A 14,682-nucleotide genomic window follows, 5' to 3' on the forward strand; every position below is an offset into this window, starting at 1 on the left:
CCCTTCCTCCCTCTCCTTATAGATGTGTATGGACTCGGAGAAGCACATGATCTATACGTTTGGTGGTCGGATTCTGATGTGTAACGGCAGTGTGGAGGACAGCAGGACGTCCGAGCCCCAGTTCAGTGGGCTGTATGCCTTCCACTGCCAGGCCGGAACCTGGAGCCTGCTCAGAGAAGACTCCTGCAACGCTGGGCCTGAGGATGTCCAGTCACGCATCGGACACTGCATGCTCTTCCACACTGTGAGTTATGGGAGTAGTACCTTGACTGGTGTTGATGTTAGGGTAATGTTGCCTGGATGTTACTGAACTGTGCTCATACACTCACACATATCAACACACAATGTGGCAACATTGCGGTGACATTCTTTATTGAATTCAGCACAAACACCAGAATGATTTATTGACAGAAAGCCAAAATGGCTTTCTGCATTGTGTTTTTAGAGAAAGCCAATGACAGAACAAATATGCACCAATTTTACTCTCATTACTTTTATGAAGCCAAGGAAAATTGTTCAGACTATTATCTTGTTCCACAGAAGAATGTAAACCATTCAGTGTTGGCATGAATATGAAATAGATTTTGCTATTTTGCTATCGCTCATCTCCCCCTCCCTTTCTCCAGAGGAATCGTTGTCTGTATGTGTTCGGAGGTCAAAGGTCAAAGACGTACCTGAATGACTTCTTCAGCTACGACGTGGACGGGGACCATGTGGAGATCATCTCAGACGGAACCAAGAAGGACTCCGGCATGGGTAAGACTGTCCACTTAGTCACTTAAGCCACCAGGGACAGTAACTCCATGGGTGGAGTAAAGTAAAGTGTAAACATTTTGTTCCAAATTAATCTGGTTGGGTCTAATGCCAAGGGTGTTGCAAGGCTAACCTAAATGAGTTTAGGCTTCATGTAAAAGTCCCCTCACTGCCTTCAGCACGTTGTACTTGCACCCTGGGTTCCACCCATTCTGCAGGGCAACAGAGAATCTAGTAGCGTGGCCGTAGTGCGTTTGTTTACAAAGTTGGAATTCCTAATTGTTTGCTGTGATTAGAAAGTGAGAAGTTGATTTCATCAGCTTCTGAGAATAGCATTTTTGTCACGTGCAAATGGGGTTCTTAGAAATTCCCAGCCCGTATTATTGTGGTATTTAGCAAAACCTCACAGGAACATTTAATTAGAGTGCACTCTCACACCACACCACACACACAGTTTCAATCTCTTACAATCTACTTTCTCTTTAATTTTTATTCTCACACTCTCACAGAACCATATTCTTTTATCTTCTACTTTTTCTATTACACACACATGTTTGCAAAGCTACTGGTAAGTTACCAGAATCTTCAGTAATTTTGGTAATTAACAGAAAACTTATGGTAACTTTGGTCATTTATACTTGAATAACTGTAAAGAATATTTTATTTATTGTTATATAAACATACATGCGCGCACACACACAGTACCAGTCAAATATTTGGACAAACCTACCCATTCAAAAGTTTATTTTATTTTTACATTGTAGAAAAATAGTAAAGACATCAAATTTATGAAATATCACACATGGAATCATGTAGAAACCAAAAAAAAAGTGTTAAACAGATTCTTCAAAGTAGCCACCCTTTGCTTTGATGACACCTTTTGCACACTCTTGGCATTCTCTCAACCAGTTTCATGAGGAATGCTTTTCTAGCAGTTTTGAAGGAGTTCCCACATATGCTGAGCATTTGTTGGCTGCTTTTCCTTCACTCTGTGGTCCAACTCATCTCAAACCATCTCAATTGGGTTGAGGTCGGGTGATTATGGAGGCGAGGTCATGTTATGCAGCACTCCATTACTCTCCTTGGTTAAATAGCCCTTACACAGCCTGGTGGTAGGTTGGGTCATTGTCCTGTTGAAAAACAGATGATCGTCCCATGAAGCCCAAACCAGATGGGATGGCGTATCGCTGCAGAATGCTGTGTTAGCCATGCTGGTTAAGTGTGCCTTGAATTCTAAATAAATCACAGACAGTGTCACAAGCAAAGCACCATCACACCTCCATGCTTTACGGTGGGAACCACACATGTGGAGATCATCTGTTCACCTACACCGCATCTCGCAAAGACACGGCGGTTGGAACCAAAAATCTACAATTTGGACTCCAGCCCAAAGGACAGATTTCCACCGGTCTCATGGCCATTGCTCGTGTTTCTTGGTCCAAGCAAGTCTCATCTTCTTATTGGTGTCCTTTAGTAGTGGTTTCTTTGCAGCAATTCGGCCATGAAGGCCTGACTCACACAGTCTCCTCTGAACAGTTGATGTTGAGATGTCTGTTACTTGAACTCTGTGAAGCATTTATGTGGGCTGCAATTTCTGAGGCTGGTAATTCTTATGAATTTCTCCTCTGCAGCGGAGGTAACTCTGGTTCTTCCATTCCTGTGGCGGTCCTCATGAGAGACAGTTTCAAGTTCTTGACATTTCTATGTTGACTGACCGTCATGTCTTAAAGTAATGATGGACTGTTGTTTCTCTTTGCTTATTTGAGCTCTTCTTGCCATATGTACTTATGTGTCTTTTACCAAATAGGGCAATCTTCTGTATTCCCCCCTACCTTGTCACAACACAACTGATGGGCTCAAAATCATTAAGAAGGAAAGAAATTCCACATTAACTTTTTAACAAGGCACCCCTGTTAATTGAAATGCATTTCAGGTGACTACCTCATAAAGATGGTTGAGAGAATGCCAAGAGTGTGCAAAGCTGTCAAGGCAAACGGTGGCTATTTGAAGAATCTCAAATATAAAATATATTTTGATCAATACTTTGTTCAACACTTTTTGGTTACTACATGATTCCATATGTGTTATTTCATAGTTTTCATGTCTTCACTATAATTCTACAATGTAACAAATAAAAACCCTGGAATGAGTACGTGTTCTAAAACTTTTGACCAGTACAATGTACAGTTGAAGTCGGATGTTTACATACACTGTAGCCAAATGCATTTAAACTCAGTTATTCACAATTCTTGACATTAAATCCTAGTAAAAATGCCCTGTCTTAGGTCAGTTAGGATCACCACTTTGTCTTAAGACTGAAATGTCAGAATAATAGTAGAGTGATTTATTTATTTCATCACATTCCCAGTCGGTCAGAAGTTTCCATGCACTCAATTAGTATTTGGTAGCATTGCCTTTTTAAATTGTTTAACTTGGATCAAACGTTTCGGGTAGACTTCCACAAACTTCCCACAATAAGTTAAATGAATTTTGGCCATTCCTCCTGACAGAGCTTGTGTAACTGAGTCATGTCTGTAGACCTCCTTGCTCGCACTCTTTTTCAGTTCTGCCCACAAATGTTCAATCGGATTGAGGTCAGGGCTTTGTGATGGCCACTCCAATACCTTGACTTTGTTGTCCTTAAGCCATTTTGCCACAACTTTGGAAGTATGCTTAGGGTCATTGTCCATTTGGAAGACCCATTTGCGACCAAGCTTTAACTTCCTGCCTGATGTCTGGAGATGTTGCTTCAATATATCCACAACTTCCTTTCCTCATGATGCAATCTATTTTGTGAAGATACCAGTCCCTCCTGCAGCAAAACACCCCCACAACATGATGCTGCAACCCCCGTGTTTCATGGTTGGGATGGTGTTCTTCGGCTTACAAGCCTCACCTTTTTTCCTCCAAACATAATGATGGTCATTATGACCAAACAATTCTATTTTTGTTTCATCAGACCAGAGGACATTTCTCCAAAAAGTACGATCTTTGTCCCCATGTGCAGTTGGAAACCGTTGTCTGGCTTTTTTTATGGCGGTTATAGAGCAGTGGCTTCTTCCTTGCTAAGTGGCCTTTCAGGTTATGTCGATATAGGACTCGTTTTACTGTGGATATAGATACATTTGTACCGGTTTCCTCCAGCATCTTCACAAGGTCCTTTGCTGTTGTTCTAGGATTGATTTGCACTTTTTGCACTAAAGTACGTGCATCTCCTTCCTGAGCGGGTAGATGGCTGCGTGGTTCCATGGCGTTTATACTTGTGTACTATTGTTTGTACAGATGAACATGGTATATTCAGGTGTTTAGCAATTGTTCCCAAGGATGAGTCAGACTTGTGGAGGTCTATAATTTTTAAAATTTTGATTTTGATTTTCCCATGATGTCAAGCAAAGAGGCACTGCGTTTGAAGGTAGGCCTTGAAATACATCCACAGGTACACCTCCAATTGACTCAAATGATGTCAATTAGCCTATCAGAAGCTTCTAAAGCCTTGACATCATTTTCTGGAATTTTCCAAGCTGTTTACAGTGCATGTAAACTTCTGACCCACTGGAATTGTGATACAGTGACATCTAAGTGAAATACTCTGCCTGTAAACAATTGTTTGAAAAATGACTATCATACATGAAGTAAATGTCCTAACCGATTTGCCATAACTATAGTTTGTTAGTTTGTTGAGGTAATCTGAAGAGATTTTCACTTCCTGAAGCACCTCCCACAAGTTGGATTGGCCATATGGTCAAGCTGCTCCCACAACAGCTCAATAGGGTTGAGATCGGTGACTGTGCTGGCCACTCCATTAAAGACAGAACACCAGCTGACTGCTTCTTCCCTAAATAGTTATTGCATAGTTTGGAGCTGTGCTTAGGATCATTGTCCTGTTGTAGGAGGAAATTGGCTCCACTGAAGAGCTGTCCCCAGGGTATGGCATAGCCTTCCTTCAAGATCCCTTTTACCATGTACAAACCACTAAAGCACCCCCAGACCATCACATTGCCTCCACCATGCTTGGCAGATGGCATCAAGGACTCCTCCAGCATCTTTTCATTTTTTCTGTATCTCATGAATGTTCTTCTTTGTGATCCGAACACCTCAAAATTAGATTCGTCTGTCCTTAACACTTTTTTCCAATCTTCCTCTGTCCAGTGTCTGTGTTTATTTGCCCATCTTAACTTTTTATTGGGGCCCCCCGGGTGGCGCAGTGGTTTAGGGCCACCAGAGAATCTGGGTTCGCGCCCAGGCTCTGTCGCAACCGGCCGTGACCGGGAGGTCCGTGGGGCGACGCACAATTGGCCTAGCGTCATCCGGGTTAGGGAGGTTTTGGCCGGTATCTGCTTCTCAAACTACACACTAATGTACTTGTCCTTTAGCTCAGTTGTGCACTGGTGCCTCCCACTCTTTCTATTCTGGTTAGAACCAGTTTTCGCTGTTCTGTGAAGGGAGTAGTGCACAGCGTTGTACGAGATCTTCAGTTTCTTGGCAATTTCTCGCATTGAATAGCCCTAATTTCTCAAAACAAGAATCGACTGAGGAGTTTCAGAAGAAAGTTCTTTGTTTCTGGCCATTTTGAGCCTGTAATCGAACCCACAAGTGCTGATGCTCCAGATACTCAGCTAGTCTACAGAAGGACAGGTTTTTCAGCTATGCTAACATAATTGCAAAAGGGGTTTCTAATGATCAATTAGCCTTTTTTTTAAATTATAAACTTGGATTAGCTAACACACTCCTGTGTTCCATGTGCCACTGGAACACAGGAGTGATGGTTGCTGATAATCGATATCTGTACGCCTATGTAGATATTCCATTTAAAATAAGCTGTTTCCAGGTACATTAGTCATTTTCAACATTAACAATGTCTACACTGTATTTCTGATCAACTTGATGTTATTTTAATGGACAATTTTTAAAATGTTCTTTCAAAAACAAGGACATTTTTAAGTGACCCCAAACGTTTGAACAGTAACGTGTGAGATATCTCTCTTCAGCTCTGGAAAACATTTAAGAGACCACTGCAAAATGATCAGTTTCTCTGGTTTTACTATTTGTTCTAAATGACTATTTTTATTTGGGAGAAATGTTGTCAGTAGTTTATAGAATAAAACAAACATGTTAATTTTACCCAAAATATATATATATATATATATATATGTGTGTGTGTGTGTGTGTGTGTGTGTGTGTGTGTGTGTGTACACACGCATCCAAATTAAACACCAATGGTATTCACTAAGTTGATGGTTTATATTTAGGATTGTTTTACAGCTTTTGTCATTCATCATCTTTTGTTTAAATCATCTTATTCATTATTTCATATGTTTTACATGTGATAAGGCCACACAGAGGGCCAGATGATTAGACACCTGTGATCATCTGAAGTACCCAAAATGGCCAGTAGATGTCTTGTGATAAATTACATCCTTGAAAGATACCAAAGTTATGGTAGTTTGCTGGGAAACTTAGAACGTTTCCAGTAATGTACCCTCCCTTTGCAACCCTACACACACAGACAGTCTGAATGCTAACTTGAGCAAATCGCAACATTGCACTCCGTTTAGTCGCTATCAACTGATGCTTTTGGTCAGCAGCTGTGTGTGTAGCCTAATGTGTCTTTTTCCCGTCAAGCTTAGAACTCCGTGATACTACATTTACAGAACATTTACATTCACATGTATCTTCATCTACCCTCAAAGAATGTAATAGAATCTGTGGTTTCAGATGCAATAGATGGCTGTAGGAGGAGATGCCATCTCTTCTATTAAAGTGACATGTGACAGACTTTTCAGTGCAGCAGAGAGAAAGAGATGCTTGTTGTCCTGAAACAGATTGTCTAAAGATCTCTGGCTGGACAGAGCAGAGCTGGACTGGTGTGATAATGGCAGAGTATTAATAGGACCTCACTGTGTGCCTCTCGCATCTGTGTCACCCTGCAAGAACGAGAGAGGGAGGCAGAAGTAGAGAGATGGAGGGAGAGCGAGTAAGACCGAGACGAGGGAGAAACCGAAAGATGCAGAATGAGCAACCGAGAGCGAAAGAACAGAATATATTTTGGCAGGAAGGAAGTAGCAAGCCAAACAGTGCTCTTGTAATCATTCTCTAATGTTTATCGCCAACGCAGCTGCTCTGTGTTCTGCTCCGGCACCACAGAAACATCTCCCTGTTCATTTCCATTTCAGAACTTTGCTTTAATGAGCTCCATCTATCCCAAATGGCACCCTATTCCCTATATTGTGTACTACTTTTGACCAGGGCCCGTAGCGTCTGGTCAAAAGTAGTGCACTACACGTGTTACGGTGCTATTTGGGACGTAGGCTGTGTCTGAAGGGCAGAGCACAGTCTTTAGTGGCTCCGTCTTTCTGGTGTTTTCTTCTTGTTCTTCAAATAAACTTATTTTGTTTTGTTGATTCTCTAAAACCATCTGTACTCTCTACTCAAGTTACACCGGCTGATTGACCTAGGGGCCTGTTTTGTTTATGCAGAAGTTAAATCCTTGGTTAATGTCTTGGAACAGGACATCGACGCATAATTCATGTTGTGTGATTGTCAAACTGTCTATGACGCTTGTTTGAGAAATGGCCCTAAAGCATATGGTGGGTTCCATTAAAATGTATTAGTACAAGTTGGTAGTACTAAGTGATAAAAATAAAAAAAACTTCCTCCCAGCACCCAACAGCGTCTTTGTTTTGACACTGTTCCTCAACTTACCATCATAGATTTTATACACTATGTAGTCATTGCGAAAGCTTATACCTGCTTTTTACGTACAACTACTGAAATACATGACCACAAAGCGGAGTAACTTGGCCTATATGTGTTCCATATTCCGCTATACGTATGAATAGTAGCATACTGTATATACTGACGTGTCATGACTACAAACACATGTGCAATCAGAGGATTGCTTTAGACCAGCATTGTATGCAAATCTGGGTAAAACAACATGCATATGGATAGTTGCATACTGTTTACACTGGCCGCAAACACATCCTGTTCTGTCAGTAATGCAAATCGGTAGAAAGACAAACATACATTTGCGTTGTGTCCTGCTTGTTTCCAGCGTGTCTCGTTGCTATGTGAGCAGCCTTTCGTAGTCTCCCAGTTCTCAAGTCTTTTAATCTTGGCCTCGATGGAAACAATGTGCAATAGCATTAAATAACCATAGAGCCCAGAACTCTGTGACCATGAAAAATGCTGAATCCCAGCTGTTATATCAATGTAGCCTGCTATTCTCTCTCTTATCTCAGAAGCGCCAGTCTATGTTTTAAACCTCTCTCTGATGTGTGTTTGTCCCTCAGTGCCGATGACGGGCTTCACCCAGAGGGCCACCATAGACCCAGAGCTGAATGAGATCCACGTCCTGTCTGGCCTCAGCAAGGACAAGGACAAACGAGAGGAGAACGTCCGTAACTCCTTCTGGATCTATGACATCGCACGCAACAACTGGTACGAAACACACACACACGCACACGCAGTCTTGTATAACTAACCATGTGGGGGACACACAATTCAATCCCATTCAACATATTTTCCCTAGCTCCTAACCCTAAAACTAACCCTAGCTCCTAACCCTTAAACTAACCCTAGCTCCTAACCCTTAAACTAACCCTAGCTCCTAAACCTAATTCTAACCTTAACCCTAAACCCCCCTTGAAATAGCATTTGACCTTGTGGGGACTAACAAAAATATTTTTTTACTATTCTTGTGGAGACTTCTAGTCCCCACAAGTATAGTTGCACACGCCCACGCACCGGCAAACGCACACAATAAGACGCTTTGATACAATCATCAACCAGTAGTGTCATATTTCAAAGGCTTTCCTGACCTGAAAGGGAGTTTCATAATCTCTCTGCCCTTCAAAAGAGAACAAAATGTTTTTTTCGGGGGGTGTGTTTCAGAGCTTGTGTGTGTTGTACCTCTGCACCTTCATGGAGAAAGTCTTTGTTTTGGCCTAGCTAATTTGGTCAGTTGAAACAGTGCTTGTGAGAAAACAGGCTGAAAGTGCTGCCTGCTGCTGATTCCGGTACACTTCTTTCTCCAGCTGTTCTTTTTACTGAGTGTCCAGTAAATGAAGTCCATGTTTGTGTGTATGTGTTTCTCCGTAGGAGGCTGTCTAGAAGTGTGTTCCAGTATTTGCTTCGGGGTGTGTGGGCGTGTTTCCTTTTTAAGGTATAGAAACACAATGGGTGTTCCTCTTCAGGGTTAAGGCTATGTGCGTACTAACTGTTGTACTGTGTGTGTGCGCATGCTGCAGGTCGTGTGTGTATAAGAATGACCAGGCGGTGAAGGAGAACCCCAGTAAAGCTCTACAGGAGGAGGAGCCCTGTCCACGCTTCGCACACCAGCTGGTCTACGACGAAATGCACAAGGTCACACACACACTTAAAAACAAATATTTGACCTTTATTTAACCAGGTTAGTCTGGTTGAGAACATTTATTTTTCAAGAGAGACCTGAACCAAGACAGCAGCATCAACACATCAGTTTTAGACCGCCATATGACATCAACCAGACTAAGATACATCAATATAACAAGCAGCATGTCAGTGAAGAACATGGACACACACTTCTACAAAATGCTATAAGCATAAGGGCACAACATTTTATTAAATACTGTTTCAGGCTATCATTATGATCTGAGACCAGTTGCAGTTTTGAGAGTATTGATGGTTGTGCTAATATATCCAGTGTTATTTTTCCTCTTTGTGTCCAGGTACACTACCTGTTTGGAGGAAACCCAGGGAAGTCGTGCTCTCCTAAGATGCGTCTGGATGACTTCTGGTCCCTGAAGCTGTGTCGCCCCTCCAAGGAGTACCTGCTCCGACACTGCAGATACCTAATCAGGAAGTACAGGTACAGAACCAGAGAATGGACTAGACACCTGGAACTGAACCGTAACCTCTCTGTACCATATAGCAAAACAGTGGAGACAAATGTATAGGAGTTATGACATAATTCTAGTTTTGGGTTCTGCTTTGACACTGATTCCACCTAGTGGCCATGTCTTGCCATTGTAGGGAAGAATTATCTCCTCGTTCATTTTGCAGTCTTTGCAGTGATCTTTTCACCTTGTGTGGTACAGAGATTCTGTAGGTTAGGCTAAAGGATTTCCTCAAGCTCTCTGTGGGTATACCTGAAGATCTGTCGTGTGTGTTTTTAGGTTTGAGGAGAAGGCCCAGTCAGAGCCTCTGAATGCTCTGAAGTACCTGCAGAACGACCTCTCTCTGACCGTGGACCACACCAACCCTGACGAGACCAAAGAGGTGAGGGACGGGAGGGAGGGTTGACTGATAGGGAGAGGGGTACTTGCACATTGTGCAGTGTTATTTATTCAACTGTACTTTTAGATCAAGTAAACTAGAGGTCGACCGATTTAATATTTTTCAACGCGATACCGATTATTGGAGAACCAATAAACGCCGATACCGATTAATTGGACGATTTTTATATATATATATATATATATATTTTGTAATGATGACAATTACAACAATACTGAATGAACACTTTTCTTTTAACTTAATATAATACATAAATAAAATATATTTAGTCTCAAATAAATAAACATGTTTAGTTTAAATAAGGCAAAAACACAGTGTTGGAGAAGAAAGTGAAAGTGCAATATGTGCATGTAAAACATTTTAAGTTCCTTGGTCAGAACATGAGAACATGTTCAATATTCCCAGTTAAGAAGTTTTAGGTTGTAATTATTATAGGACTATTTCTCTCTATACCATTTGTATTTCCTATACATTTGACTATTGGATGTTCTAATAGGTACTTTAGTATTGCCAGCCTAATCTCGGGAGTTGATAGGCTTGAAGTCATAAACAGCGCTGTGCTTCAAGCATTGTGAAAAGCTACTGGCAAACGGAGGAAAGTGCTGTTTGAATGAATGCTTACGAGCCTGCTGCTGCCTAACACCGCTCAGACTGCTCTATCAAATATCAAATCATAGACTTAATTATTATATAATAAACACACAGAAATACGAGCCGTAGGTCATTAATATGGTTAAATCCGGAAACTATCATTTCGAAAACAAAACGTTTATTCTTTCAGTGAAATACAGAACCATTCCGTATTTTATCGAATGGGTGCCAACCCTAAGTCTCTAAATATTGCTGTTACATAGCACAACTTTCAATGTTATGTCATAATTCAATGTTATGGAAAATTAATTACGGTATTTGTTAGGAAGAAATGGTCTTCACACAGTTCGCAACGAGCCAGGCGACCCAAACTGCTGCATATACCCTGACTTACACTGAACGCAAGAGAAGTGACACAATTTCAGGCACCGCATTGATTATATGCAATGCTGGGCAAGCTAGTTAAACTAGTAATATCATCAACCATGTGTAGTTAACTAGTGATTATGCTGAGATAGATTTTTTTTCTAAGATACGTTTAGTGCTAGCTAGCAATTTACCTTGACTCCTTGCTGCCTGCACTCACGTAACAGGTGGTTGGCCTGCCACGCAGTCCCCTTGTGGATTGCAATATAATCGGTCGTAATCGCCGATTACCGATCGTTATGAAAACTTGAAATCGGCCCTAATTAATCGGTCACCTTTAAAATAAACATATGAAGTGGTTTGATAATGTAACATTCCAAGCCTGTGTTTTAATGTTCATTGTTTTTTATATTATTACCAGGAATAATGGAAGTGTATTTGTTGGCAGTGTTGCGTTAGTGTTCAGTGACTGAGATGTTGTGTTCCGATGTGACTATTCAGTTCCAGCTCCTGCCCTCGGCTCTCTTCAAGTCCAGCTCTGACTTCATCCCTCTGGGTAAGAGCCTGCTGCGTTATCTGCATACTTCACTGGACACACAGTAGATGAAAACCAATGAACGGAATGATTATTCTCGCCCGCTTCCCCCCCCCCCCCCCCTCCCCTTCGGCCCTTCTTTCTGACGTACTTTCATTTTGATCCTCCCACATGACCTTCTGAGCATGTATGTGACCTTTGAGCTCATAGGACTTCCTGTGGAGATTGAGCAATTGAAGTGAGTCTTTTCTTCCCACCACTCTCTCTCCCTTCACCTTCTCTCTTGTCCCTCTTTCCCTCTCTCTATTCCTTTCCATCTCTCTTCCCCTCTCTGTTCTTCCCATCTCTTTCACACTCTCTTCCTCCCTCACTCATCTCTCCCCCTCTTCTGACCCCTCTCCCTCCTTCTCTCAGGTTTCTCAGACGTGGACCAGACGTATGCCCAGCGCACGCAGCTCTTCGACATGCTCGTCAACTTCTTCCCGGACACCATGACCCCACCCAAGGGTAACCTCGTTGACCTCATCACACTCTAGCCCCGCCCCACAACCCTATGCACCACCACCATACGCCAATAAGACTCTGATTGGCCGGCCCAAAGCCAAACTTAATATTTTTCTACACTTGACCCTTCCAAATTCAGTGGAGCTCTGCTCGTGGACTGCACTTGTTGACCCCCTCTTTAGGATGTTGGTTCTTCAACAACTAAAACGGAAAATGAGGGTCAGGCCACTTGTGATCTAAAGGGGTTGATACTGAATATCACTGTGTGAAAAAGAAGGAAAAAAACTCTTGATAGTCTTTGTTTAATAAACTGATTTAACAGGGCAAAAATAACCCAGAATTCTGCCAAACATATCTGTGATAACTGATTTGATTTGTGAGGTTTACATTACTTTTACAGGCTGCGTTTGAGTTTGCTTGGCATTAGTAGCCTGTTAGATCAAGGAGGAGTCTCTTATTTTCCGCTCGGTCTTGCATCTGTTTCTCTCTGACACACTCACTCACACAAACCTGCTTGTGAAAGTAGTTGTTACGTAATGACACCCTGTCAGTGCGTTGTACGTTGAATATACCGTCAACCAAGTTCATGCTTTTGTTTGCTTGCTCTGCCTGTATTATTGGTGGCCATATTATATACCCCATATTTATAATTGTCTGCCATGCTGTTTCACACTGTGTCAAAATGTTAATTGTGTTATATCGAAACAATAGAATAATGATCCTAAGAGACAATTTATATGTCAAATGAAGTTAAGTCAATTAAATCCTCTATCAATGTAAAATTCAGTCATGAGTTTGGGGGGGGAAACATTGTCAAGTTGTCCAAAGCCTGGGATTCTGGTAATGGCTACTGTAGCTTTAGTGTGATGCAACCATGGTTCTGTCACTGAGGCATGGTGGGAAATGTAGTCTCCAAGTATGAATGTTATTTTTTAAACTCACTCCCCATCTTGTAAGAGAACTGCAACATGATGGTTCTGCTCTATCAGGGATTTTTTTTTTTATGTACACATACATCTCAGCCAATGAGATCATATCTCCCTTTGACGATGGAAGTTATTTTATGGAAGGAAGAATGAATGATTGCTTTCATTGAGGGAGAGCCCAGTCTCCCCCTTAAGAGATGGCCTGATTACTGGGTTCTCTCTGTTTCTCATGCAAACAGTGATGACAGGACATTCTTCATTTCTGACCTAAAGAAATACAGAACACTAGATTTCATTCTTACTCAGAATAAGGCGATAGGAGCATTCACAAGTGATCTCTAACACCAAGTTATCAAATGGTATCTGTCTTGTGGCTCCGGCCAAAGTTTTGATGTACAGGAAATGTTTTTGATTGGTTCATAATCATTATGCTGGAACTGAGGATGCCCTTTGATATAGCTTGTGTGTGTTTGTCTCGGATTGCCAGGTTATTTTGTCTAGTCCACCTGTGTAACATAATACAAACATTTGCCTCATGTTGTTCTTCCATTAATCTCAGTAGGAGAGATGATTGAAGTTATCCCCTTTTCCCTCAAGAATAGTAGCAGCCGAGTCTTCCATTACATTGTGTATGTATTGTCTATATATTTAGCATTTTTCTGAGACATTTGTACAGTATGCAGAGTACACTCTAGGCAAAGGCCTATGGAGTCTGTGAAATATCCATCCCCATTTGTTTTGAGATCAATCAACTCCACTATCAGATAACCAGAGAGGGAGGGACTATTCACATTCAAGGAGACAAACACTTGGTGCTTGAGTCCTGTCGGGTGGTAGAGCCAAACTTTAGACATGCTTTTTCTTGTCAAATCCTTATAAAATCCTTGATCAAAATCCTAATCAAAATGGCAGATTGTACACTACGTCCCAATAGATTCATTACATCTGGTTTAAGACTTCTGATCTTATTGTTAGGTGAGTGATCAAATCCGATTTCTCTGTTCGTTTGCACTCATGTCCTCAGTAATCAGAATTGGGTTAATTTCAATCAATAATTTCTGTGTGCATTTGCTGCTTGTGTGCAGGGTGCACACCGCTGTATGCTTAGTGTGTGAGCTTGAAATGTGTGTGTGTGTGTGTGTGCTTGTTTGTGTCTGTTTGCTAATGGTTGTCTTCTGCTGCCACTATATTAAGCTTAGTAAATATTAGCTCTCTGACCTGAGATCCAGAGAGAAAGTGTCATACTTACCATCATAGATTTGTAATAAAACCCTTTATTTAGGCCGTACTCATTATTTATGGCCGTTGTCACAGAATAGAAGACTTTTGCGGTGGTTTCTTTTTTTGTCCGAAATAAAAGATAAGCTTAAGAAAACTAGAAAGAAGCACCTTTGCAGAAAATATATATCACAATGCCAAATACATTTTATTGTTGGGAGCGGAAGGAAATGATCATTTTCAGGGAAATGGAATGTTCTTCATCTGCACCCTCTTCTCCCCAACTGGGACTCATGAGTATGTGGGGTACTCTAGAGTGCGTGAATGAGCACTACTCTGTGGATAACGTGAATGTGTAGAGAACCTATTGTAGAGCCCATTGTATGTAATGTACATAACGAATAAAGATTGTATTTTGTTCAGGTTTTCTTAAATGACTCCGGTCTTTTGATTTGTTTGTAACCAGTTGGGATGCAACTATACATTTTGTATTTTGATTGTTTCATCAATTTA

General features: G+C 41.3%; 1 protein-coding gene across 1 annotated transcript in view; it reads left to right on the plus strand.

The window, feature by feature from the left end:
• Positions 1 to 14,606, plus strand: part of LOC109910330 (muskelin) — a 36,614-nt gene extending 22,008 nt beyond the window's left edge. Inside the window, exons 11-18 of the mRNA XM_020509493.2 lie at positions 23 to 244; positions 627 to 756; positions 8,046 to 8,193; positions 9,003 to 9,117; positions 9,462 to 9,601; positions 9,909 to 10,011; positions 11,488 to 11,542; positions 11,936 to 14,606. Coding sequence (XP_020365082.2) covers positions 23 to 244; positions 627 to 756; positions 8,046 to 8,193; positions 9,003 to 9,117; positions 9,462 to 9,601; positions 9,909 to 10,011; positions 11,488 to 11,542; positions 11,936 to 12,057 — 1,035 coding nt within the window. The 3' untranslated portion in view covers positions 12,058 to 14,606. The remainder of the gene's footprint in view (positions 1 to 22; positions 245 to 626; positions 757 to 8,045; positions 8,194 to 9,002; positions 9,118 to 9,461; positions 9,602 to 9,908; positions 10,012 to 11,487; positions 11,543 to 11,935) is intronic.
• The last annotated feature ends 76 nt before the right edge of the window (positions 14,607 to 14,682 follow it).

This window comes from Oncorhynchus kisutch, linkage group LG19 (assembly GCF_002021735.2).
Source record: "Oncorhynchus kisutch isolate 150728-3 linkage group LG19, Okis_V2, whole genome shotgun sequence".
NCBI lineage: Eukaryota > Metazoa > Chordata > Actinopteri > Salmoniformes > Salmonidae > Oncorhynchus > Oncorhynchus kisutch.